Below are 25,471 nucleotides of genomic sequence, written 5' to 3'. Positions count from 1 at the left end.
TTCTGGTTCAATCGGGAAATCATTTAATTCAGTCACTAATTCATAGCTAGCAGGATACTAGCAGTATGTATGTTGCACTTGAACATTTTTTTAATGAACACAACAAACTGTATTCCACTTCCGCCATTTGTGTACTAGAGGCGCTGCCCAGTGCCCATAAATGCCAAGTAAATTGGATACAATACTGACAAAGCTTCTTCAATTAAACCTTAACATGGACAAATATGAACAGGCAATCTAAACCCCACCATGCAGGTGATGCAACTTTGGTAGTTCATACGAATACTTCATAGTCCGGACACTCGTATATTACTTGACATATATATACAGAGAGAAGCATTATCCAGTAAACTTATCAGTGTCGTTTCGCGTTTCCATCATGACGCGGTGCAAAGCCGTCGCCGCCAGCGGGGATAAACTGTAGATGTCTAGTCCCTCGACATCGGAGGGCGTCCACCGACGACAACGATAGCAGTTGGAGGGACGCGGATCCGCGCTCTGGTAATCGTGAAGCGCCTGCAATGCACGTACATTCATACATCAAGAGCAGACTAGCCCGGTTAATGCGACTTCGAAGTCTGATCCACCGGGACCAGTACGGCACCCTAACAAACTATAATGAACCCGCCTATCGTCTTATACCTTTACCAGCGTCGTGGAGAAGCGGAAGCCGTACTGGGCGCACTGTTTCATCCACTCCGACACCGCATTCCGATCGACCGGTTCGTCCACAATCAAATGCTTCTCAAAGAGATCCCACAGCTGCATTCGCAGTTGTTCTTCTGGCTGGCAGCCATGCGAATGCTGCGAGACAGCTAGTACATTAAGATGCTTTTCGCGAACGCGGCACTGTGACCATACCACGCGCTCCGCAGTACTGCAGACTTTCATGAGAGGACTATGATGGGCCAAAATGTCCCGTACAGTGCACCCGGGGTACGACCAGAAACACTGATACAGCACCAGCCTCGGGATACGGCCGGCCATGTGGGGAATCATGCTGGCCGCGTATTCGCCGTCGCCTAATAAATCCATGTGCGTCAGAACGATCGTTGTCGTGCGGCGGTTAACGCAGTGCAGCAGGACGGCATGCGTCCAGAAGCGGGGATTCGTCCAGGACAACGGGCAGTCCGCGGGCTGGCAGGAGATACGCACAACGGGGAAGTAAGCTTCGGTGGTGAGAAGTTGGTTCCACAGGGCGCAGACGCGTCGGTGACGCGTGCGATCAATCGAATGCAGCGACTGGAAGGTCTCAACCAGTAGCTCAACGGCTAAGGGCAGTCCCCTGTCCCTGGCGGTGCGCTGCCTTTTCCCTGACGGCGTAGCAGCCGCACTGAGTGGTTGCTGTGCAATTTTCCCTTCATGCTTCTTCAACCCCTCCATGCACACCGCTTCCTGCAGTTGAAAAGGTTTCATCACCGTGCTGCTCACGTACTAAACCCAGAAGCCTGTTGTTTTAACTTTTAAATATACGGCATGGGAATTTTAACCTTGCCGAACACAGCACAGGCTCATTACCAGAATCCGCTACAGAAGAATCAAAACAGCAAGTATTGTTACGGGTAGAGATTTAGACTCATGCACTGGCACACTTGGCAACAGCGTAAAAACATGTTACACATCGCACATACTCGCAGAATCCTTATAGACAACAAGATCCGTATTAGCGGAGAAACTCAGCCCCATGGCATAGCTTGTTTAAGAGTTAACGAAATAGAATGAGAGTTAACGAACGACAAGAGCCACATACCAGTTCCGGCGGTTGCAGCGGAGCATCTGCGGATCGCTGCACATACCACAGCCCCCCGTGGCTCATCTTGGTCCACCAGACGGACCGCTTTCGCTGCAGATGCAGTCGACAGGCATCTAGGAGCGCACGCGACGCGTTGAACCAGACGGCTGACAAGAGGCAGGAACGGATCTGAAAATCCGTGGGCTGAATCCGCCGGCTGTCTAACTCGTTGTTGGAGGGCACAAAACGCACTTGTTGCCGGGGCAGCAGCTCCGTGATGGCGCCGTGTGGTAGTTGCGCCTCCACGATGTACGCTTGGACGCAAAAGTCAAGGCCCCCGTCGCGGGCCACCCTACCCGGGAACCACTGCCACGGACCATCGGGGGCGGCGCGCACGAGAGCCTGGACATTCTCGCCTCCTTTTAGATTCAAATCATCACGCGGTTCAGTCAAGTGGAAAATGCGTCCGTACTCGACGAACTGCGCCCGCTGTGTCTCGCAATCGAAATCGACGATCAAGCCCTTCTCCACTACGTTGATCACGCGGCCGTGCTGCAGCACACCGTCAACCAGGACATCCACGGCGTTCCAGGCGTCCACGGCCCCGGCCTCGGGTCCGTAAATAAACATGGTGAAATTCGCGACTGTACAGACGTGATCTGGCTGCCTGCTCGGCCAAGGGGAGGTGGAGTGCGACTCTGGTCGACGCCAAAGCACAGAAGCCAAAAAAGGCAGATTCGAATTTCGAGATATAGAACTTTGCACACTGGAACACTTCAAGTGCAGAATATTTATGCCGTTCAAACTTAGGAGGATCAAAATGTATACTTGTACAAAAGCAAGTGCTGATCTGAGTGATCTAAACTTTTGGAATCTGATACTCTGTAGCAGCTATGGCCACCGCCCGGAACGCCGGCTACGTATCTACTAGCAACAAAACTGCATGTGTGCAGTGTGCACGCGGTCGTCATTTCTTGGATGGTGAAGTGGGTTCTACCGTTTTAGATCTGGGTTCGTGACTATCAGTATACCAGAAACTTGTTAGTACTAGAAACTGATGTGATATTTCCTCAGTTTTCAAAAGCATAACATTTCTAAGGACGTCCACATCACGGTTTAGTAGCCGGATCGCTCAGAATAACGGTTACGGTATTCGTCGGTATAGGATCACCGCCAAGCGCCCGCACTGCGCTGATTGGAATGAAGAATGTTTATCCACGAAGACAATGCGGGTGCGTGGAACGCCGTGGACGTCCGCGTCGACGAGGACCAGCTGCAGCACGGTCACGTCATTAACATCGTGGAGGACGGCCTGATCATCGATTTCGGGTGCACGGCGCAGCGCTCCGTGTGTGTTAAATATGGGCGCATCTTGGACGCATACAGCGGTCGGCGGTACACGTTCACCAACGTGGCATACTACGAGGCGGACAGTGAGACGCCATGGTGCGATCCAGCGGATGGCGAGGACGCGCTGGTCCTGCTGCGTTCCACTCCCCACGCCGCCTGGTTGTGGTACCCGGGGAAAGCCGTGTTCCTGTCCGGGTTCTGTTGCGATGATGCGGTGCTGGTGCAGGTGCCGTTACCGCACGGGGACATCGTCACGGAGCTGCTGCCGGAGGAGCAGGTGCGAGACGCCGATCAGACAGGGCGACGGGAAATTGTGGAGAAGGACTTTGTTATTCGCTGCTGTCCCTTGCCAGCGGGCTACTGGCCCGAGGCGTCGGCATCCCTGACGGAGAAATTCAAATTCCACCTGCACAGTCAGCATGAGGTGCTGTGCACGGCGATCCTCAGCCAAACGCTGCTGTATCTCCAGCGTCAGACGGCCGCTCCACTGGAGGCCGCTACGGTGGTATGTTTTGTTACGTTAAAAGAACTCTGTATGCTGCCCCGGACACTGTATCTAGCTGAGTCTGATGTAGAAATCTCGATGGGGATTTTGAGACCTTATTTACGAGACGCAAGTGACTGCTAGATGACTTCCAGTGGACTAAACCAGAGTGTACCAGCTAGCGTTGGCAAGCTTGGCGCTTATATAGCCACATTCGCATAAACATCCAAATTAAAAGAAACTTCTAGAAACTTTCAAAGCCTTACAATTGTTAGATCACTAAGACTGGAAACCGGTGCGCCCCCCCCCCTTCTGGCGGGCCTGTTAATTCTCCCTGATCTTTTTGTGGCTAATGAACCTGTTTGCGCAGCTCTGCTGTATCTTCAGTTAGCTCACATGGGGCTGTGTGGCTGGTAACAGTTTCGCATTGCAGGAAGCACTCTACACGTTTTTTAATAAAGTGGAATCGTTAATTGGGTTATTTGTTGACAGCACATCTTGATTTTGGCAGGAACAGTCGTACGCTACGGCCAAGGTTGTTGTTAGCAACAACGCGACCATACAGCTTTTTCCCACTTCGAGGGTAATGGCAAATTCTGCGGAGAAGCAGCGCAAGACGCCTGCCTCGAAGGGCTTGACCCGGTCGTTGGCCTCGCTGCCAATGATACTGCAGACAGAAATCCTGCAGACCCTGGATACCATGGAGCGAGTGCGCTGCCGACGGGTCAGTTCCCTGTGGAACACTCTTCTCACCAGCGACGCCTACTTCCCGGATGTCTGCATGTCCGGGCGTAAGGCGGGTTATATCCAGTACGGCCGGTATCCCATGCACTGGCTGGTGGCCTGTATGATCAAATGCCTGGGTATTCGCACACGGACGGTGGTCATTCGCCATCTGCAGCTGTTCGAATGCCAGAGCACCGCACTACTGATTACCAAGCTGCGCCATGCCGTTCGCCTACCCACGCTGGTGTTCGATCGGTGTCAGTTTAATCGTGATGAGGACGGCGAGAACCATCGTGAGTATATGGGGGAGATTATCAAGAACACGGTGGGTGCGTTTGCGGCCGCTGACCGCGTGGTGTGCAACAATTGCCGCCTGGACGATGGGAATCTGCAGGCGGATGTCGCCCTGAAAGCGTTCAGCGCGCAGCCGGAAGCGCTGCTGGAGACGCAGCTGTGGGATCTGTTGGAGGAGAATCTCGTTCTCAAGAAGCCGCTGGACGTGCAGTGGGTGACGGAATGCATAGCCAATCAGAGTCGTGAACAAATTGAGAAGAAAATAATCGGCGTAAGCTTTAAAACAGTACCTCACTCTAAATCGCATCCGTATCAAACTGTCCATGTTTCGAAAGGTGATATCTTTATTACTTTTACGTCGCGACATTACAGTCATGAGTCAAATCACTACGGCCTTCATTACCATGTTTCTGCAATATCCTCTATCCAGCGAGTGACCACTGACTCGGTTGAAACTTGTAGGTCCTCGACATTTACCAGAGCGTGGATCCGCGTGTGTCCACGCACTACCGCAGCCGACAGTGGACGGTGGACGATGCGCTGAAGGAGTTGGATGTCGGTAAACTAAACCGCGTGGCGACGGTGGCACTAAGCGAAGGCGTCGTGATCGATCCTGATGAATGATTTGGACGGACAGATTCTGGTCCGATGCTTCCTCTGACATTTAGAAGCCAAATTTTTTTCCAAGTTGGTATAAAAATCATTTTATGCGCGTAGCACCTGGTAGCGGAGCTATGGTTAAGAACCGTTCAAATGGCATTCGATTCGAAAAAGCGTAAACTCAAAAAGATGTACGAGTACTTGTACCCAGCGTTTTCGTTTTACAGACTGATCTTCTTCAAATTTCGTAAATAAAAATGTCGTTTATACAGGAAGATCGATTTTGCACCGACTTATTACATAATTTCTGCATTAAACACATCTCCTAAGATTTCAGAATTTCCTCTAGTTCGGAATGAAACGCCAGTGTAAGCGCAATGCCTGCGCTTCACAGAAATGCAACGCCAGTGGCGTTACGCCACAAACGATAGCTTTAATAATATTGGAAGATGTTAATAAAGGGACGAAACCCACAACATCAAAACAGTCCCAAAGGGTCACTCTATCAATGCGCCAACATCAAAGCTCAAAGGTCATCTCATACAGCATGGACGTCTGGCCAGCCGTAGTCACTACAGAACCGGCACTGGTCGAACATCAGCGCCGGGAGACAGACGCTACCACGCAGTGACGCAGATTCTTGATAACGATGAGACTGCGCTAGCATTGCTCCAGATCCAGATGTCGGATTACCACCATCCGTGTGCGGATATTCACGCATTTTAACACACAGGACACGACCCAGAATATGGGGTACAGATCGTTCTCAGCCCAAAGCCCGGACAGGCAGACGTCGAGGAAGTGGGCGTCGGTGGTGAGAAGGTATCTGCATGATTTACCAACGTGGATTAGATTAATTCTGGTGTGCTGCGTCAACGGCGAGATATTGGCACTGCATGCACATGGCCAAGACTTGTTGATTTTTCATTCGGAGAGATTTGGATGTTTGGCTCGACAGCATGGGGTTGTCGAAGGCATGGTGGAGACGTTTGCGGTGGCGGAGAGGGTTGTGGTGAAAAAGCTTCGGATGGACGATGTGCCTCTGCCAGCTGCAGGCGGAAGGTGTGCACTGTGCAGTGCGCGGTTGGCGGCCAGTCGGATGCCGTGGTGGAGGCGCAGCTGTGGGATCTCTTTGAGAAGAACCTTGTCCTTAAGAAGCCGCTGGATTCACCGTGGGTGGCGGATTGTGTAGCCAACCAAAGACGAGGAAACTGAGAAAAAATTATCGGCGTAAGCACAAACTCAGTATCACTCACAATCGCATCCGTATCAAACCGTCCATTCTTCAGTAATATCTCTGTCCAGCGAGAGACCACTGCATGACCCGGTTGTAACTTGTAGATCGTAGACATTTACCAGAGCGTAGATCCGCGCGTGTCCACGCACTACCGGAAGACGGTGAACAGCGTGCTGCAGCAGCTGGATGTCAGTAAGCTGAACCGCGTCACGGTAGTCGCTCTCACCTCTCAGTGATGGCATCGTGATTGATCCTGACGAAATTTGTTCATATACTGTAGATCACCACGATTTACCGTAACGGCAGTGTGTCCTGTTTGTTTAAAGTTTTTCGTTGTTATGTTAATTTTTTGCGGTAGTCTACTTCCTCGCGCAGGCGTCATCCTGATGATCCAAAATCTAACCATAAGAGTATGATAAGACATAATATTTCCAGTCAACAAGGGCGTACGAAGCGGATGGTAGCGCCTACTGCAATCGCCCGGTACGACAGCTACGTCCGGGCGACGGAAATACACTTGCTGCACTCGCAACAGTTGCACTGCTTGTTATAATACTAGTAATAGTACATCAAGAACCATCAGTCACTTTATCTGGTTTTTCCAAATTCTGTGAGTCACTGAGTACTAACTAGTAACTACTAAAAGTCATAAGCACAGTACTTTCAAGAAGGTCCAGGACCTGTTGCAGTAATTTCATCTCTGGGAATAGCTACCATATCAAATTCACGTCAGCACTAAAACTCGGAGATGTTCATCCACGCCAACAACATTGCGGACTGGAACGCCGTGGACGTCCGCGTTGACGGCCAGCTGCAGCTCGGCCACGTCGTCAACGTGGTGGAAAAGGGCCTGATCATCGATTTCGGGTGTCCTGGCCAGCGCTCCACCTTCGTCGCATTCGGGACGATCTTCCAGGGCAGCGGTGGTAAACAGTACCAGAGCCCCATATACTGGGATTACCAGAGTAAAACTCCCTTTCCCGAACCAGCAGAGGGAGCCGATGCGCAAGTATTACTGCGCGCTACTCCTCGTGCTCCGTGGGTGTGGTATCCAGGGAAAGTGATGGGGTTGTATGGTTTCTGTTGTGATGCAACGGGTGATTCGATGCTGGCGCAAGTGCAGCTGCCCCACGGTGTTGTTACTGAGCTGATGCTGGAAGAGCAGGTGCGCGCAATCGATCAGCCAGCGCGGCGGCAGATTGTGGAGAAGGATTTTGTTGTCCGATGTTGCCCCCTGCCGGTGGGCTACTGGTCCGAGGCGTCGGCTTTCGTGGCGGGGATGTTTCGATTCTGGTTGGGCCATAAGCATAAAGTGCGCTGCACCGCCATCCTCAGCCAGACGCTGCTGTATCTGCAGTGCCAGACGGCCGCTCCACTGGACGCTGCTGCTGTGGTACGTAGGTTTTCATTCTAATTCGCTAATTTTGGTAGCCCTATGAAGTCATCATAATAACACAACTTCATGATGAAAGGAATAACTGATTATTAAGAATTAATAAATCAAAGATTTAAAAAATTTCAAATAAAATAGGAGTATCCAAGTGTTTATGGGGTTAGTTGATTCTTAAAAGGCTTATGAAGAAATGGACTACGTAAATATGAAATGAAAACGAAGTGACTATTTTAATAAGCGGTCGAAAATAGTCTTTCACTATTTAGCCAACAATAGTCGCTTGTTACTTTGCCGCAGTCTGGTTTTCGATGGTCTGTTTTAAGTTTCATAGATTATTCTTAGCCTCTTAGGTAATTTTTGGTTTTTCTTAGTGACATAGGAAAAACAAAGATTATGTCTGAGTTCCTTAGATTTGTTAGGCCTGGTAACGCATGGTGCGGTAAAATAGCCGATTGCTATTCTGCCATCCACACTGCTGCAAAATACCGCAAGGCTGTTTTAGCGCAGTGTGCGGCAAAATAGCCTGCTGCTGTTTCGCCGCACTGGGAAATGCTGTGGCTAAATAGACTTAGCCCTTTTAGAATTACTATCCTTTTCTAACCTTTGGTACATTCCCAGATGAGTAACTTTTATCTCATAAAATCAAACCAAAAAACGTATAAAATTTTCAAAATACCAAAAACAATTTCCAATAGCCTTAAAAACTTAAAAGTCGCCCATATAGAGTTTGGCCTGTTTGGCTACTGTTGTTCGATACGAGTAATAACGACAATGTGAATCTTTCATCATGGCCCGCGCTCAAACTCGGACTTGGACTCGGACTTGGATTACTAAAACTTGGACTTGGACTTCACTTGGACTCTAAAACTCGGACTTCACTTGGACTCTAAAACTCGGACTTCGCTTGAACTCTAAAACTTGGACCTCACTTGGACTCTAAAACTCGGACTTCACTTGGACTCTAAAACTCGGACCTCACTTGGACTCTAAAACTTGGACTTTATGACTTAGACTTGGATTGAGACGTTTCTCATGTCTCCTTACATTTCTTCAGGTTTTCTCAGGTTTCTCAGGTTTCTTAGGTTTTTTAGGTTTCTTAGCTTTCTTAGGTTTTTTCGGTTTCTTTGGTCTTCATAGGTTTCTTAGGTTTGTTGGGTGTTCTTAGGTTTCTGAGGTGACTAACATTTCTTAGGTTATCTAGGTATTCTTTGGTATTCTGAGAAACCTAAGAAACCTAAGAAGCCTTGGGAACCTAAGAAACCTAAGAGACCTAAAAAACCTGAGAAACTTAAGAAACCTGAGAAACCTAAGATACCTAAAAAAAATTAAGAACACCTAAAAAACCTAAGAAACCTAAAGATCTAAAACACCGAAGAACACCACAGAAACCTAAGAACACTTAAGAAACCTAAGAGACCTGAGAAGCCTAAGAAACCTGAGAAACCTAAGAAACCTAAAAGACCTAAAAAACCAAAGAACACCAAAGAACCCTAAGAACACCTAAGAAACCCGAGAAACCTAAGAAACCTAAAAGACCTAAAAAACCAAAGAACACCAAAGAAACCTAAGAACACCTATTAAACCTGAGAAACCTAAGAAAACATGAAGAAACGTAAGAAGACATAAGAAACATAAGAAACGCCTAATTCCAAGTCCAAGTCATAAAGTCCAAGTTTTAGAGTCCAAGCAAGTGAAGTCCAAGTTTTAGAGTCCAAGTGAAGTCCAAGTTTTAGAGTCCAAGTGAAGTCCAAGTCCAAGTTTTAGTAGCCCAAGTCCGAGTCCAAGTCCGAGTTTGAGCATGGGCCTTTCATCATGGCAGGAACAATCATATGCTGCGGCCAAAAAAGACGCTAAAAAAGACGCCGCACTCCATCCAATCTCCACGCCGAGCGTTCTTTCCCATGCAGCGACGAGAGAACGCAAGACACCGACACCCGCCGCTCAACTGACCGTGGCGTTGGGCGCGTTACCGGCGATGCTGCATACAGAGATCCTGCAGTCTCTCAACACCATGGACCGTATGCGCTGTCGCCGTGTCAGCTACCTGTGGAACACGCTTATCACCACGGAGGCCTACTTCCCCGATGTCTGCCTGTCGGGGCTGAAGGCGGATTATAATAAGAACGACCTGTACCCCATGTTCTGGGTGGTGGCCGGTGTGTTGAAATGCGTTAGCAGCCGCACGCGGGTGGTGGTGTTCCGACATATGGATCGGGTGGAATGCCAGCGCACTCTCCTCATTATCAAGCATCTGCGCGGTGGTGTCCGTCTCCCGATGCTGGTGTTGGACCGGTGCCGGTTTATCAACGACTGGGTCTTCAGTTATCCCATTGGGGTGATTATCAAGGAAATGGTGGAGATGTTTGCGGCGGCGGAGAGGATTGTGATGAAGAACTGCCGGATGGACGATGAAAGTTTGAAGGCGGAAGGGGTACAATGCGCGTTTGACGGGCAGTCCGATGCCGAGGTGGAACAACAGCTGTGGGATCTCTTTGAGAAAAATCTTGCTCTCAAGAAGCCACTGGATATACAGTGGGTGACTGAGTGTATCGCCAAGAAGCGCCGCAAACGAATCAAGAAGGAGGTCATCAAGGTACAATGGGTGTAGATCTTCGTTTTAACGTAGGCTGCACAAACAGTCGCTTCTCTGTTCGAATCCGGTGCTGGTGATTTATACGCATAAGATGTCTTCCTTTGGGTTGAAAATACAATTTCATTCGTTATACGTCTGCCGTTGATTAACCGGTCAGCGGATTTTGTGTAGGGTCTAAAGAATTATCAGAGCGTGGACCCGCGTGAGTCCACGCACTACCGCCACCGGGAATGGACCGTGGACGAGGTGCTGCAGCAGCTGGATGTCAGCAAGTTGAGCCGCGTAACGGCAGCCGCGCTTAGTGAAAGCCTGGCTCCCGACGAGTGATTGGATCGACCAGATTGCGGGCATGTTGTTTCTTTATTGTGCAGTCGCATACGCTTGTTCCTGCGTTGCTTTTTTGTCGAATTCGGACACACGATTACATATTTGTCTTGGCCATATGACGTATGATTTTGGTACTAGTTGTTTTTTTTACTCGATTTATGGCTAATAAGCCAAATAAGTGAGATACATAGTACATACGGTAATCACCAGTTAATAACAACAAATTATTAATTTTTGGGTAATTTTTATTGCTTTATTAAATTATCGGTCACGGTTCTTCAACATCGCAATTAACGTTAACAACAACAAATTATTGGTATTAGCTAATAGACTATAAATATTAGGGTATACTTCCAGACATGGGCAAATCATGCAGCCGGATTCGCATTGTCAAAGTTGCTAGGTAACAAAAACGTAAGCCTGGCGCCTTCGTAGTAGATAGACTAGATAGTAGACACTGCCGCTCAGACTGACTGACATAGTGACATGTTTAGAAATCGCAGTTACTACTAAATTGCACTTGCAGAGTTCATAAGAGAGATCGAGGCGCTTTTCTCCTTTACCCAAGAGGCTTTATTTGACCTTACTGCTATTATTTATTTGCTACTATAGCTTCTTGTGGATGAATCTTGCACCAGACAGCAGCCTTAATCATACACTGGCGACTGTACTGATCGCATTACTGAGCCTACTGGCGTAGTGCCGTAACACGCACTTGGAGAAAAAGCATAATGCTGGTTTACGGAAACGAGGAGTCGGTGTACGCGTGGAACGCCGTGGACGTTCTGGTGGACGGTCATCTGCAGCACGGCGACGTCATCAACGTGGCGCATAACGGTCTGATCATTGATTTCCGCTGTGCAGCACAGCGCGCCATCTTCATCGAATACGGACGCATCTTCCACTGCAAGAGTAACATAGAAATCCCGAGACGAGAGGTACAGGTACTGCTGCCTCGCCGTCCGGACTTCGCGTGGATGTGGTACGCGGGTAGCCGGGTGGAGGATGTTGCCCTTGACTATGCTGAATGTGTGGAAGTGCCTGGTCCACAAGGGACTGACAAGGAACTGCTGCCAAGGTATCACGTACGTCCAGTGCCCTCAGCGGAGGATTTGGAGCAGTGGCGAGTGGGCCCGGGGGATTTTGTTGTGCGTTCATGCCGGCTGGACGTGCCCCACTGGGAGGGCGTGTCGCAAAGAGGCGCGGCGATCTTTCGCTGCGAATTGCTGCGACAATACCGCGCGCTTTATATCTCGGTGGAGAACCAGACGCTTAATTATCTGCAGCGTCAAGATGATCGCTATCCAGTGTCATCTGAATCAGCGGTAGGTTTGCTCACTTTGCTACTAGTGAATCTCCAGTTTCACCGCAGGTGGACTATGCTCTGGTGCTGTCGGATAATGTATACTGTACTTCAGTACCAAAAATAGCCAATCACTACTCTACGGTATTTATTCATTTCGGAAACCATTCATTTCGGAAACCGTACACCGTGCATTTAAATGACCAGAAAGCGTTTCCTCGGCTTTCTTATGCTTTTGCTTATGTTATGCTTTTGCTTTGGTTTCTTATGCTCCTTTCTTATGTTATTGTTCCTATATAGGAACAATAACATATATGTTTTTTTAGAATTCTTAGGTTTCTGAGATTTTTTTGGGTTTCTTAGGTTGCTTAGTGTAGTGTACGTACGTACGTACTTGTACAAAGGTTGTACGTGTATCTCGTGAATCTGGAAGATGTCCTACGGGCAATGCGCCGTTGCAACGGGATAGTTATGCCCAGCGTTGTTGTTGTGTTAGAGTTAAGCTGTATTGTTGGCTCGGTAGCGGCAATGTGTAACTGTTTGCATCGAGCGCAGCGAGATGCCACTATTAAGCCTTCGTCAAGAGCATAAAATTTGTCTGACGCCACGAAGAGTGCACGTCACGCTTTTCCAATTTTACAAATCCAATACCATATTAAAATGCTATGGCGCTCGCTCGGTGCACTGATGTAGATAATAACCACCGCATTAGAACTGTATATGAATCTACTCGTACAAAGGTTGTACGAGTGTCTCGTGAATCTGGAATGATGTCCTACAGATAATGCGCCGTAGCAACGGGATAGGAATGTCCAGTGTTGGTTTTGTGTTTACGGTTCAGTTATATGGTTGGCTAGGTAGCGAGCAGTCGTATTATTAAAGAATACACCGCCGCTGTTTCATCAGGTTTCTGAAGTTTAATAGGTTTCTTAGGTTGAATCTAAGAAAACTTTTCTTCCGTATTTATGTTCTCTTATAATCCTGTGTTTTATTAGTTTTCTTAAGTTTTTTAGGTTTTTCACATTTTTTCTTAGGTTATTCTGATAAATGAACGTTTCTCCTACATTATAGGTAACGGTGAATACGTCCCATTAATGATTTTTACAGTACACGCTCATGTTGGATACTAAATCGCTCAAACACAACTTCAGCAGAACGCTGAGAAATAAGCATTGAAAACAGACGTCTTTAGACACAGATTACTACGTGAAGATAGTTCACAACAGTTACATAAACACTTGTTTACCGGTGAACGCAACTGTCTACATACGTGACTGCACGTCACATAGCAATTCGTAAGTTTTAGTAGGTTTCTTAGGTATTTTCAGGTTTCTTAGCTTATTCCTAGGTTATTCTTAGGTTATTCGTCTTGCGCTGTTATCATTTTTTAAGTGTTCGTTATCTTGTTCTGGTTTCTTTATTGTTTCCGGAATGTTCGCTTTCCGAATGGATGATTTCCGAAACGAATGTTTTCCGAATTAAATGGCTTCCGGGTGTCATGACCCCGTTCACTACTTTTGCTGCCAAGTTCGAATTTGGTTTAATTTCCGTTACTGCTTAATTTGGTGACCCTCCATTTTGTCGACAAAACTTCGTCGACAGTCACGACGTCGAGCTAGAGTTCACCTAAACCGTTTAACTAGTGTTTAGCTAAACCTTAGTTATCTGATGTTTTCTTTTCGTTTTTATTATGCTTTCTTATTTTTCCTTATTAATTTTTACCTTTGTTTTCTTACGCTCTTATGGTTTTCGAAGTTTTTTTACGAACGGAGTGGTTAAAAAAATTTAGCAGTAATAGAAAACTGTTGTGCTGATGCAAGTATGTTATTTATTTAAGCACCTTATCTACATGCTGGTGAGGAGGGCGAACAAGAGTGGTGATGAAGACCTCCCACTGGGATGGCAACAAGGACTTGGTTCAGTAGCGATTAGCAGCGAGCCCAGGCCGAATAAGAAGCGAAAGATATTGGAAAGTGGATTACCCTTGCCGGTTGAGCTATTGGTGGAGGTGTATCAATCGCTGGACTCCATCGACCGCGTCCGCTGTCGACGTGTCTGTTGGCTGTGGAACGGCATTCTTACAACGGAATCATACTTTCGCGACGTGCGCGTATCCGGAGATCATGCGGATTATGATGGTATGTACTTCACCGATCGCGGCGTTTATTGGCCAGCAGCGTGCTTGCTGAAATGCCTCGATAGTACCATCAACACAGTCGTTCTTCGCAAGTTCGATGCGTCCAACTGCCAACAGCTGGCTGAGTTCATCGCCCACATTCGTCAGGCCTTCCGCCGTCTGCCACTGCTCGTGCTCTCCGAGTGCGATCTTGGTCAGTCCTTTGGTTGGGCCGAGTCCGTTATCAGCGACGCGGCTCAGCTGGCGGTGGACGGTTGCTGCGTGCGAATGGTGTGGAGAAAATGCCGCTTGTGCGATTCTCTGCTGCAGGCGGTTGTATCGCAGCACGCCTTTAGTGTTCAGTCGCAGGAGCAGCTGGAGGTGGAAATGTGGGATCTCTTGGAGAGTAGTTTGATTCTGCAGCAGCCACTGGATCGACCGGCCGTCGCCCAGATGATCGCTGACTGTGTGGCGCACCAGCGCAACGATGATAATATTGCACTGATTTTGCAGGTGCGTACTGACTTGCTATGCGGAAGTCGCACCGCGACAACGCACTCGATAACCAGCTATAAGCCCGTAACCACAGTCTGTGGCGTGCGAACACGTCCAGGACTCCGTGAGCGGAATACAGTTTTCGAAACCAAACACTCAGAAACTTCCCGAATACTTAATCATTCAATATTCGAGTAACCGAGCGAGTAGAACAGATTGTTATTATTATTATCGCACTACAGTGACCAAACTCCGTTAACGGTGAAACCTAAGGGTAACTTTTTACCCTTAGGTTTTTATATGCACTAGCGGCTAGCCTCCCCAGCAACGCTAGCTGGCAGCGCTAACACACTACTTGATAGTTAAAAATAATTAGTTTAACCGCGTAATTGATTCAACTACATAGGTTCTTCGGGACTACCAGAGTGCGGATCCGCGGTCCTCCACGCCTTACCGCGATCAGAAGTGGACAGCGTCCACTCTGGCCCGTGTGGACGCTGCACAGCTGACATCGTTGACGGCGGCACTGATAAAGAAACGCCGATGGCAACTTGCCGTTTGATTGCTGATGCCGACAGCCAGCCGCAGTGGCCACTGCATTCCGTCAAACCGCAACATCGTCGCAGTACAAACTTCCTGCTCAGTGTCGCATTACAGGAGAACACGCTCTATACAGTATACAGGGCCAAGAAACGACAAATTTTTTCCCTAAGCGATTACCGATTTGTTTAAATTCGAATATAGCACCAGTAATTTGGACCGGTATGGTTAATTACAGTAAATATCTTAGCTATGCCTTCTCCGCTGTCTGGAGCATAGAGGGTACGTACAACCGTTCCGTTGCAAAAAGCAATAGACTTCCCTTACTGTGTATTAATAAGTAACTCAGTTCAGGTTTGGTTTATGTACATTAGGTTTATGTACGTACTCGCGATTCGCGAATGTCATTGTGTCATTGGTAGTGACTGTCCTCTGAATCTACAATATGGGACAACAACGCTTGTCGCTAAACAATTGCTTGTGTTTTGTTTAACAGTAACTAGAGCTTGATATTGTTATCGCGCTATTGGTATTAAAAGCAGTCACAGTTTAGTTAGTAGTAACTCCTGTAGTATTGCTTGTAGCCATATAAAGAGAACATGCTCACTCAACGGCTTTACGCACAAGCAGTGTGGCACTTCCAGGTGCATTCGAGCCGGGTATTGTGGTGGTAGTGGTTCCACCAGCCCAGTGTTTAGTGACGTGACCGGAATTACTGACTGATAAATCAATACCGAGAGTTCGCTCTTCGGCAAATTCGCTTGCCGACGTTCGTCGTTCTGCCGAAACCGTTTTAAACAGCTGTTGTTAACTCTAGTTGTTGAATGCGCGGCTGCAATGACGAGAACTTTAAAAATAAAAGACCGGATAAAAAATTTAATGGACTTTCATAATAATATTTAGTTTATTTGTAAATTTATTCTGTGTTGTTTTACTTTGTTTTGTTCCTTAAATCTCTAAATGTTTGGTTTATTCCAGTAAAGAAAACAAATGATAAGAAATTAAAAAAACTGAAGACAGAAAACGGAATATCAGAGGGTGCTAACGCTCCAGCCCAACAATCACTCCATACTAGTCCATAAACAGGAAAACTTCTATAATTAAGTAAGCTGGCATCACTGGTGGTTCTAACTGACACCGTGACAATAATTTCGAGCAGCGGATCGGCTGTATCATCCCTTCAAACCACTGTCGGTAGATAAATTCCAATGACGCTTATAAAGCGTTTCCGCGACGCGCAGTGTACGGCGTCGGTCTCAAGTAAAAATCCGGATCGTGCTTATTATCCCGGATGTCTTCTAGCTTGATTTCTCGCAGTCTAAAGTCGGGAATCGGATCCACGCCTTCGCTCAACGCCGCCGCCGTCAGTGTGGTCAGCTGGTTGACATCCACCTCGGCGAGAGTCGACGTGGTCCAGTTCCGCGTGCGGTAGGCGGTGGAGGGGCGGGGATCCACGCTCTGGTACAGAATCAGGCCCTGCAAAGCATCGCGCTGAGTAGAATACCAGCACGAACTGGACTGCAGTATTTCAACATTACAAAGAACCAACAAAAATATTTCAAAATCACGCAGCTCTTCGAAGGATTATAACAGACTTGCTGAGATTACAGTTAACTCTTCTTAAGGGAAGTGACCCGGGACATGGCACCAAATTCGTGGATATACACGAAAAATTCCACTTTCACGCATTCAAAAAACACTTTTTGGATTTGTTTTATGACATTCTGTATCCAGGTGTTTAGCAAACATTGGCGTGAACACCGTTTATGAGCGCAACATTCGGTTCAGGTACTCGTATTATAGCTGTATGGAAATTCCAAAAAGCTTAAATGCGTTCAAGTGGACTAAGAGTCATTATGGACCGATCTTCTTTAAATTTTGCATGTAAACGCACAGTCATACACCTGAAGATCGTTTTTACACTGAACCACGATGTTTACATTTTTCCACATTTAAAACAAATTTAAAAAAATTTAGAAGTTATTTTAAAAGAGGAAAAAAATGCTTCCAGTCCGGTTCGGTGTAAAAAACGATCTTCGGACTTAAATGGTTTTATGTGCACAATTTAAAGAAGATCGGTCAATAATGCGACTTCTGGTACACCTGAATGCATTTAAACTTTTGAAATTTTCTTACAGCCATAACACTCGAACCGGCTGTTGCGTACACAAACTATTTTCCCGCGTATCTATACAAAACATCTGGCTGCAGAATGTCGTAAAACAGAGCGTCTGGGAGCACACGAAACAGAAACTTTCGCAAATGTTCACAAATCTGGCACCATGTACCGGGCGTACTTCGCTTAAGGAACTCGACAAGGAGCAAATGGCAGCCTTACCTTCACAATTTGAAATCGCAGTTCGTCCATGCGTTGCTGCGCGATGCAGTCGGCAATCCACGCGGCTAGGGCCGGTCGATCGACCGGCTTGGTCAGGATCAAATTCTTCTCGAAGAGATCCCACAGCTGCAGTTTCATCGACGCCAACGCCCGCTCCCGGAAGACATGGTAGGCCACCGCGGCCTGCAGGTTGTGATCATGCAGACTGCAGTTCCTCACCACCACACTGCCGCAACCGGAGCACCGCGCCAGTATCCGCGCCACACCGTCCACGATGTCCTTGATCAGGAACTTCGCATCGCCTAAACTGCAGTTCACAAACATCAATAGCGAGATGGGATGCGTCTTCACCACGTGCTTGATTAACGTGGCCACTTGGCTGCACTGCAGCGATTCCAGCTGGGTGACAACCACCCGCCGGGTGGCGGGGCTCAAGCATTTGAGGAAACACGCCACGATCCAGTACAGGCGGTCATGGGAAAAATACAGTGCCGGTCCGTAGTCGGTTTCCTTGCCGGATACTCGCACCCCGGGGAAGTGGGATACGGTGGTGAGCAGCGTGTGCCACAGTGCACATACACGCTGGCAGCGCACGCGTTCGATTGAGTCCAGCGCCTGGAAGATCTCCACCAGCAGCTCAGGGGGCAAGGACAGCCCGCATCCATTATTGTCTGATGTCGGTGATTTATCTTGGGAGGCGCTCACTGGCGCGGGACTAATAGTGCGCTGCGCCTGCGATGCGATCTCGTCATTCTCCAATTTCTTGGACACGGTGTAAAGCTTTTCCTGCAAGCACCAGCGTTAACGTATTAGACGCTAGTGCTATTGCCGGAATTATATTATGGAGAAAGCTGCGCACACCACGTTTTACCACCAAAGTCTCCGCACACCACCTTTCACCACCACCAGGCTGCGCACACCACTGTTCGCACCACGTTTTGTCTCGGGCCACCATTTTTGCGCACCACCATGTATATTTAAAATATCGTCAGTCTCGGGACACCCCCTTATACTCGTAGTTTGGAAAACATACAGTGCTCGGTCGTATATATGTACGTTTTATCTAAATTACAATGTTTTGGGTTTCAATATAGCGCAAGGCAAATCTTTACTATACGGTATGCGTAATGCAAGTAAGCAAGCACAGAAAGTTCTTAAGTAAGCACAGCAAAAAGTAAGTAAGCACTTCTTAAGTAGGTAAGCACAGCAAAAAACATGTGGTTGCGGCAAGCAACCATCCGCAAACAAAAACAACTTGCGTTCGGCAAGTTTGTAAAACCGAAAAATTTGCTACTATAACGGAAGCGGAGGCGAACGAGTGGTATCAAAAAAGAGAAGCCAGACCGTGAGACGAAGGAGCTGTCTTTTTTCCGCCCGTAACAACAATTAATTAATTCTTTTTTAAATAGCGGTGTGCAGAGACTGTGGTGGTGTGCACTCTGCCCTTGGTGGTGTCCAGAGATTTCGGTGGTTTTTGTAAAAAAATTAAAAAAATAATAAAAAGTGGTGTGCGGAGCCTGGCGGTGGTGTTTCGTGGTGTGCGGAGACTTTGGTGGTGAAACGTGGTGTGCGGAGCCTTCCCCTTATATTATTATAATTATTATTATTACTATTATTATTACGACACAAGAGCAGATAACCCCAAAAGAACGTCAAGTCTGGTCGAATTAATCCAGTTTTGGTTTTTATTGGTTTTCTACTGTACATATACAGTGATATACAGTACAACGACGACGGTTTTACTATGATTTCACTATTTTAGGATTTTTATTCTTATTAATGATGTTTATACATTTACGCTCCTGCTTCATATTCGCTTAACTGGTTAAAAAATTAATTATTGTGGAAAAAAGTAGCAGACTTCTGAAACATGGAAATATAACAAGAGGACCAGGACTAACGCAAACGGCTAAAAAGCACTTTTTAGAGTAAACCGACTGCAAAAACTCGATACTTACTGTCAAATTAGTGGAATAATTATAAGACAGTAACTACTACTGTATTTATGGAAAAAATAGTGGTTTCATGTTAGGTAATTTTAAAAAATTAACCCCCCAGATAGCGATAGCGTTAAATGAGATTTTGATCTGTGTTCAGTGTATCGTACCTGTATTTTATGAAATAAATTTCGTAAACCCCCCAGATTATGACAGTAACAAAATTACCTACGTAGTAATTTATTTAAAATTATCTGAAATATCAGTGAGATTACTGTGTTAATAGAGAAAGTACTGTGCTCAAACGGAAAAACTGATTTGATAACAGCGAACTTACCACTTGCTCAGCGCTCAAGGGAGTCTGATCCCGACGTTGCAAATAGACGAGCGTTTGGTTGACGAGGGACGTGCTGCGCACCCTGTGCAGTTGCTGCAGTCCATACTTGAAGATGACATCCAACAGCGGAGTCCACTCGACCCCGTATTCCGCGGGCAGCGCATAACAGCGGATGACGAAATCCCCGTCTTTCACGCACCGCTCCTCCAGCGCAGCGTCCGAGGGCGGTGCGCGGACTTGCCGCAAGGGGACCAGCTCCTGGACGGCGCCCGACGGCCGCTGCACCTCCACGTAATGCGCCTCTTCATACTCGAAGGTCAGCGGTAGCCAGAGGAACATGCCTGGATACCAGATCCACGCGCCGTCCGGGTGACGGCGCAGCAGCACCTGACGGAATACTCGTAGCGGTTAGTACGCACGTTATGGCTTTACTCATACTTGTTACTAATCCTTTTACTTTCTAAAATGTTCTCTATTATTTACTGTAGAGTTTTGGTTTCTACACGGATATGCCTGCGCGTATATAAGTCTCATTTGGCAATACTTTCTACACGTACTGCTACTAATTCTGAGTTTGGCAGTCGTCGGAGTTAAGAAATTAATTTAGCGTCCGAGATGCAGTCAGATTCTTAGATTATCACGGTAAATATTCGGAATAATTTATTCCCATCGTACTGGACTCTCCGTCATACCTGCGAATCCTGTGTCGCTGCCTTGAAGCTCTTGTCGTCACAGTGGAAGATGCGGCCGTACGCGACGAACTCCGCGCGCCGAGCAGCACACTGGAAATCGATGATGAGACCGCCCGGCGCCACGTTGATCACGTCACCGTGCTGCAGTTGGCCGTCAAGGAGAACGTCCACGGCGTTCCACGCGTGGACCCGGTGTCCGTCGTCGCCGTAGATCAGCATTGCGCGATTCTGCTTGTGAATCTGTGATGACTGGTGAGTATGATGTCCCAGGATCGAATGTCACTCGGCAAGTTTACTTGCACCTATGTCTCTTTATCTCACGTTCCAGTTCCAACTTTAAAAACCCGGTCGACTGAGTTTGGGAATCCGACGAAAAAAATTTAGCCCCCGTCAGCGACAAATTAGCGACCCAGAAACTGTTGACGAACCCAAACTTAAGAAGATATCAACAAATCGCTGAATCTCTCCAAAACACTTAATTTGCTGCACTTACAGAAGTCGCAGACAGCGCTCTTCCATATCCCATAAATTTTCAATATGTGGAAACAGGGGGCGTCCCAGAATAATAACTTTTAATCGTACCGCGTACAAGGAGAGATATGGCAGAAAATACATAAGAATCAAGAATGGATAAATCAACCTCATACTGTAGACATCGATATTCATTAAAGGTAACATATCTACGCCTGACCGCCGACATAGGCGGTTGAAGCGTACACCGGACACCGGTAATGCAAGTTACTAATTAGAGAGACAAATCCTGAATCATGACTGGAAATAGAAATCTATCTAATTTCATCCGGTTTCCAGTCTCCTTTCCAACGGGGAACACACCCAGCAAGACAGTCATGGTTTGCAGTCTCGCGTAACGATTTTTGTACACGATATCCACGCTTCTGCTTGGATTATTCACCCATATATAGAGGCTCGGTCGAGCTGAGTCAGCTTACTCGATCACTATCTGGTGTCAACACAAAAATTATTGTGCTTTTATTTTTCCAGTTAATTCTTACTGTAGTTAATACACAGTAAGTCAATCAGTAGCTTGCTGTCCATGGACACGGAACTTCCGCCGCTGGCTCCCCTAAAAGCCTAAACTGAACTAGACAAAACACAACTTGTGCATGCGCGGAGAGCCCGTTTTCTGCGACGTGCTTTCCCTCAATAATTGACCATAATAGTCCTCGCCTAACAGTGTTCAACCAGCCATTCGTCGGCTGCTGCCCAGCGAGAATTCAGAAAAAATACTTCTACAGGAAACGGTTTATTTATAGGCTGCTTACCCTGAACAACCGACCGTATTTGTGACCGGCAAAAGTGTTAGCCTACCTCCAAAGGTCCGCCTGAACGGTTTTGCTATATCCACCCTTGTCAGTATCTCTAAAACGGTAACCCTAGCGGACAACCAGGTCACAACGGCCACGAACATTTGGTGTGCTGGACCAGATCTTGCCTTGATTTTTGCTGGCATTGGGAAACCTCCCATCCGTAGTGGAGGTGTACAGCTAAAAGGAAAGCGCTTTACCGCTACCTTTACATTTTCGGGTGTAGTAATTTCAAAGAAGTAGATGTGTACGCCGTCGCCCTTGCCATAATATGAGAACTCCCAATGATGTGGAAACAGCGCACTAAAATTCAAGTGCAATGAAACACCGGTGTTCTGCGTCTACAGTTTCACTGTGGAGTTGCTTCGAATCGACTGGATCGTCCGTAAGATTGCTCGCTTGGCCTGGGGCCAACTGTAAACGAGACGGGTGCACTCTAAGGAGGATGATCGAGGCAAATAATTAAGTCGCTTGATTCACCCCCTTCGGATGCTTACAGACGCTTCCTGAATCGTGACCCGGCCGAGTGTGAATCTGCGTTGGTTCACGCATTACCGCGGTGGGAAGTGTCTGTGTCACGACATAAGGGAGACTTAGGAGTTCAATACCTGTGCGCAACTAGGCAGGGTGTAAAACCTGGCAGTGGCACCTGCCAGTGGCATGGCATGCGATAAAAACTGGAGACTCTGGCAACTGGCAAGCGATAAAAGCTGGCAGATGCCACAAACAATATAGTGGTGGGTACAGCCAGGTGCGGATGTCGTAACTGCGCATATCTAACAGCGTGAAAGTGGGAAGTAAAGTATAACACGTCTTTCAAATTGCTTGATTACAAAGATCAGCGCGCCAGGTATTATCCAGAAGCCGAGCACGGGATGTTGGTCGTGAGCTGCGATGATCGGAATTCGAGGCATAAAGACAACGGTAATTTTAAGCTTTAGTGGAGTGACCTACGACTTAAATATTCCAGTAAAACATAAGATACCTGTTGTCTTTGTGTCCTGAATCGCATTGCCGATCTGCCGCATACTTGGCATGGTACTAATTTGATTTCACTTAGTACGTACGTACTACCTTTTTGATAATTTAGGTAAATCTTCAGAAATTGCTACTCTACCGAAAATTTAAATAGAAGTGAGCATAGTACTTACCGGTTAACAGTAGGCGGGTCGAATAATCCACCTTACTGTCAGCTTATCGCGATCTGTCGGTGTGAGGGAAAGTGTAGTGCCGTGATAACAAATTATTACGAGTACTTTTAACCGGTAAATATCATTGCCTTCCTAGACTGTTAAATGGTAACATATATCCGCAGTAGTAGCCGAAACCTGTCAAAAAGCATGCGAGCAAGAGAACACGACAGAAAGGCTAGCGATGCTGACCGGAAGCTGTTTAACGATCACACGGGCTGGAAGGCACGCTCTTCCAGTTGCGGTTAAGCAGCACGATGTAAGATTTTTGCTAGAGGAGCAAGTATTTAAAGCAAGCTTCAGCGAGCAAAGCAGACTGATAAGCTTAAGAAACGCGTGAGCGCGGAAAGTGCGGGTCAAATTCACCGGAGCATAATTAGTAAGGCTCGGAGGGAGCTGCAGCAACACTAATTTCCAGAAAATTCTAACCCGTTGGTTCGGTCTGCAGAACGTATGGGAAGTAAGGGTTCCGATCTCCAAGAAAACAACCCATAAAAAGTAAACCAAGGCTATTAACACTACCATTTGCTGTACAGTGTAATTCCTATTGCTACAATATGGTGAAGTATTCGAAGACTTAAAGCGAAACCAACTATATCTTGCAATGCAATAGAGATACCGGATGCGATCATATACCGTAAATAACTGCGAGCAACTTCCACGTTGTGTGTGAAAAAGTAATTTCGTATGTGATTACAGTACTTATGTAAAAGTACTGTATCTCGATGGAGTGTTCTGATTTTATCAACCTTGAAATACTAATTTTATTATAGTTAAAATTAACTCTAAATGAAACTTGTGAAATTCTAATTAAATACTGTAATTTAAATTTGTAATGCGCTACAGACACTTGCTACTGTCTTAATGTTACAATTACAAAATACTGCTACTTTCTCCCGCCCCGATCTAAAATATACCAGGGCCTCTGTGGGCAGTTGTCCTTTATAAAATGCATCCGGCATTAAATACGAGACTGATAATATTATAACCGTGCCTGTATTCCACAGAGAGATTTTACTGTACTACTACAAAACAAACACGAACGCTGTACGTACCTCCGCCCGGACAATGTTGCGCTTTTAATTGATAAACCGTTAAATTTCTCGAAGGCATCACTAATAATTGTCGCTGGCTTATTACCTTCTGCAGATAGGTATACGTGGAACAGTGTCATGATACTGAGTTTACTGACCCACTTATACCGTAATACGTTAACGCTACACGGCTTAGTAGTGGGATTATTGCTTGTCTGGATCTTTTATAGCGTGCTTTATTTTCGCCTTCATATTCAGCAAACAATCAGCAACTCACAAGCAGCAGTAATAGTAACACAAACATGAAGACTGCTCTTCGGCGGCTGTATAAAATGAAGCAGGCAGTATGCACGCACTCGACGCGTCGCGTTTTTCATGCTAACAAAGCTCCACATCCAAACATCACGTTGCCGGTAACTGGCCGACACCATTATAAGCGATAATGTTACAGTACTTCCAGCCAAAACATGTTATGAGAGCGCTACAAGCGCGCAGTGTGAACATTTTGTTTGGTTCAATTGTTTGCTTTTTTTGTAAACTGTTCGCGTAAACTGAAATCCTAAACGGCAGTTCTCTCACTTTAACGCTAAATGCTAATATATGATTGCATCGTTGCAGTATGTTGTAGCGTGCTGTATACTTTAATGTGTTACCTTTAAAAGCGGTTTACCGCTCACAGACGGCGAATTATGAACTGACGTTTGGGTATGTTTACGTATTTCCAGGTTTTTGCGGAAATACGAAATTATGTTATTTTATTATAGTATCCTAGCTAATTGTTTCGTTTGTACACAGAATTTGTATAAATAATATGATATTAGCCGTACCTGATACAAAAAAGCTTCGCGCAGCGCAGCCGAATTAGGAAGCAGCGTTAGTGTGTTATGGTTACTGTGTCGTCGTGTCAACTTGGCACTATTTCGTACAGTGAGCCTTATCCGATTTGCATATAACCCACTGTACGAAAAGGTGTTAGTTATGACATTAGTAGTAACTGATCTGAATAGTTACTACGTAGTAGTATTGGTAGTTTTCAGTAGTATTTGATTATGCACAAGCAGTTCTAATTTCGGTATGGATGCCGCAGCAATCTTGACACTTGCGAAAGTCACCGGGTAGCACTTTGTAATGGAGCTGATTGTGAAGACGTACTAAAGATCAACTACCATTGTTTATTGCTCTGTGGATTGTGGCAAAATTCTTATGAGGTATCTGGCGGGATGTTGCTGTCTTGGCGGGTGTATGTGTAAGTTTGAATTATTGATGATATGGGTGTCAGTGCGCTATAGAAGTATGCAATGTATCTTGTATTTTATCTATCTGTTTCGTTGTTGTTGTTTCTGTTTCGGTTGTTTCTGTAAATGTAACTAATTGTGTACTGAAATATTTAGTTATTAAAAAATCTGCAACAAAAAATTATAAATTTTA

At 46.5% G+C, this 25,471-nt stretch overlaps 5 protein-coding genes across 5 annotated transcripts; 3 read left to right on the top strand and 2 right to left on the bottom strand.

Moving 5' to 3' along the window:
* Positions 1-142: 142 nt before the first annotated feature.
* Positions 143-2,581, bottom strand: LOC129596636 (uncharacterized). The gene is made up of 3 exons (XM_055493970.1): positions 1,751-2,581; positions 649-1,395; positions 143-516 (listed from the first exon to the last, which is right to left on the bottom strand). The coding sequence occupies exons 1-3, from the start codon at positions 2,360-2,362 to the stop codon at positions 340-342; spliced, it is 1,536 nt and encodes a 511-aa protein (XP_055349945.1). The 5' UTR covers positions 2,363-2,581; the 3' UTR covers positions 143-339.
* A 116-nt stretch (positions 2,582-2,697) lies between these two features.
* LOC129596635 (uncharacterized) lies at positions 2,698-5,316 on the top strand. The gene is made up of 3 exons (XM_055493969.1): positions 2,698-3,587; positions 4,078-4,857; positions 5,049-5,316. The coding sequence occupies exons 1-3, from the start codon at positions 2,940-2,942 to the stop codon at positions 5,208-5,210; spliced, it is 1,590 nt and encodes a 529-aa protein (XP_055349944.1). The 5' UTR covers positions 2,698-2,939; the 3' UTR covers positions 5,211-5,316.
* A 1,695-nt stretch (positions 5,317-7,011) lies between these two features.
* LOC129596653 (uncharacterized) lies at positions 7,012-10,938 on the top strand. Its single transcript, XM_055493987.1, has 3 exons — positions 7,012-7,816; positions 9,636-10,409; positions 10,581-10,938. Exons 1-3 carry the CDS (start codon positions 7,172-7,174, stop codon positions 10,734-10,736), a joined length of 1,575 nt encoding a protein of 524 aa, XP_055349962.1. The 5' UTR covers positions 7,012-7,171; the 3' UTR covers positions 10,737-10,938.
* Positions 10,939-11,232: 294 nt separating this feature from the next.
* LOC129596634 (uncharacterized) lies at positions 11,233-15,725 on the top strand. Its single transcript, XM_055493968.1, has 3 exons — positions 11,233-12,061; positions 13,877-14,668; positions 15,057-15,725. The coding sequence occupies exons 1-3, from the start codon at positions 11,468-11,470 to the stop codon at positions 15,210-15,212; spliced, it is 1,542 nt and encodes a 513-aa protein (XP_055349943.1). The 5' UTR covers positions 11,233-11,467; the 3' UTR covers positions 15,213-15,725.
* Positions 15,726-16,152: 427 nt separating this feature from the next.
* On the bottom strand, positions 16,153-21,278 carry LOC129596627 (uncharacterized). The gene is made up of 5 exons (XM_055493959.1): positions 20,988-21,278; positions 20,495-20,910; positions 19,803-20,189; positions 17,529-18,314; positions 16,153-16,666 (listed from the first exon to the last, which is right to left on the bottom strand). The coding sequence occupies exons 2-5, from the start codon at positions 20,711-20,713 to the stop codon at positions 16,406-16,408; spliced, it is 1,653 nt and encodes a 550-aa protein (XP_055349934.1). The 5' UTR covers positions 20,714-20,910; positions 20,988-21,278; the 3' UTR covers positions 16,153-16,405.
* Positions 21,279-25,471: the final 4,193 nt, after the last annotated feature.

This window comes from Paramacrobiotus metropolitanus, unplaced genomic scaffold (genome assembly GCF_019649055.1).
Source record: "Paramacrobiotus metropolitanus isolate TYO unplaced genomic scaffold, Prichtersi_v1.0 Parri_scaffold0000093, whole genome shotgun sequence".
In the NCBI taxonomy this organism is placed as follows: domain Eukaryota; kingdom Metazoa; phylum Tardigrada; class Eutardigrada; order Parachela; family Macrobiotidae; genus Paramacrobiotus; species Paramacrobiotus metropolitanus.
This window is presented reverse-complemented; position numbering and strand designations above follow the sequence as displayed.

Excerpts from the sequence above, each read along its gene's own strand:
- LOC129596636 (XM_055493970.1), bottom strand. The coding sequence starts at position 2,362 with ATGTTTATTTACGGACCCGAGGCCGGGGCCGTGGACGCCTGGAACGCC. Across the intron at positions 1,396-1,750 it reads CGCTGCAACCGCCGGAACTG|GAAGCGGTGTGCATGGAGGG; the intron begins GTATGTGGCTCT and ends TTTCAACTGCAG. Across the intron at positions 517-648 it reads TCCGCTTCTCCACGACGCTG|GCGCTTCACGATTACCAGAG; the intron begins GTAAAGGTATAA and ends CGTGCATTGCAG.
- LOC129596635 (XM_055493969.1), top strand. The coding sequence starts at position 2,940 with ATGTTTATCCACGAAGACAATGCGGGTGCGTGGAACGCCGTGGACGTC. Across the intron at positions 3,588-4,077 it reads CACTGGAGGCCGCTACGGTG|GAACAGTCGTACGCTACGGC; the intron begins GTATGTTTTGTT and ends TGATTTTGGCAG. Across the intron at positions 4,858-5,048 it reads TTGAGAAGAAAATAATCGGC|GTCCTCGACATTTACCAGAG; the intron begins GTAAGCTTTAAA and ends TGAAACTTGTAG.
- LOC129596653 (XM_055493987.1), top strand. The coding sequence starts at position 7,172 with ATGTTCATCCACGCCAACAACATTGCGGACTGGAACGCCGTGGACGTC. Across the intron at positions 7,817-9,635 it reads CACTGGACGCTGCTGCTGTG|GAACAATCATATGCTGCGGC; the intron begins GTACGTAGGTTT and ends TCATCATGGCAG. Across the intron at positions 10,410-10,580 it reads TCAAGAAGGAGGTCATCAAG|GGTCTAAAGAATTATCAGAG; the intron begins GTACAATGGGTG and ends GATTTTGTGTAG.
- LOC129596634 (XM_055493968.1), top strand. The coding sequence starts at position 11,468 with ATGCTGGTTTACGGAAACGAGGAGTCGGTGTACGCGTGGAACGCCGTG. Across the intron at positions 12,062-13,876 it reads CAGTGTCATCTGAATCAGCG|CACCTTATCTACATGCTGGT; the intron begins GTAGGTTTGCTC and ends TATTTATTTAAG. Across the intron at positions 14,669-15,056 it reads ATATTGCACTGATTTTGCAG|GTTCTTCGGGACTACCAGAG; the intron begins GTGCGTACTGAC and ends TCAACTACATAG.
- LOC129596627 (XM_055493959.1), bottom strand. The coding sequence starts at position 20,713 with ATGCTGATCTACGGCGACGACGGACACCGGGTCCACGCGTGGAACGCC. Across the intron at positions 20,190-20,494 it reads CAGCGACACAGGATTCGCAG|GTGCTGCTGCGCCGTCACCC; the intron begins GTATGACGGAGA and ends GTATTCCGTCAG. Across the intron at positions 18,315-19,802 it reads CCTTGAGCGCTGAGCAAGTG|GAAAAGCTTTACACCGTGTC; the intron begins GTAAGTTCGCTG and ends TGGTGCTTGCAG.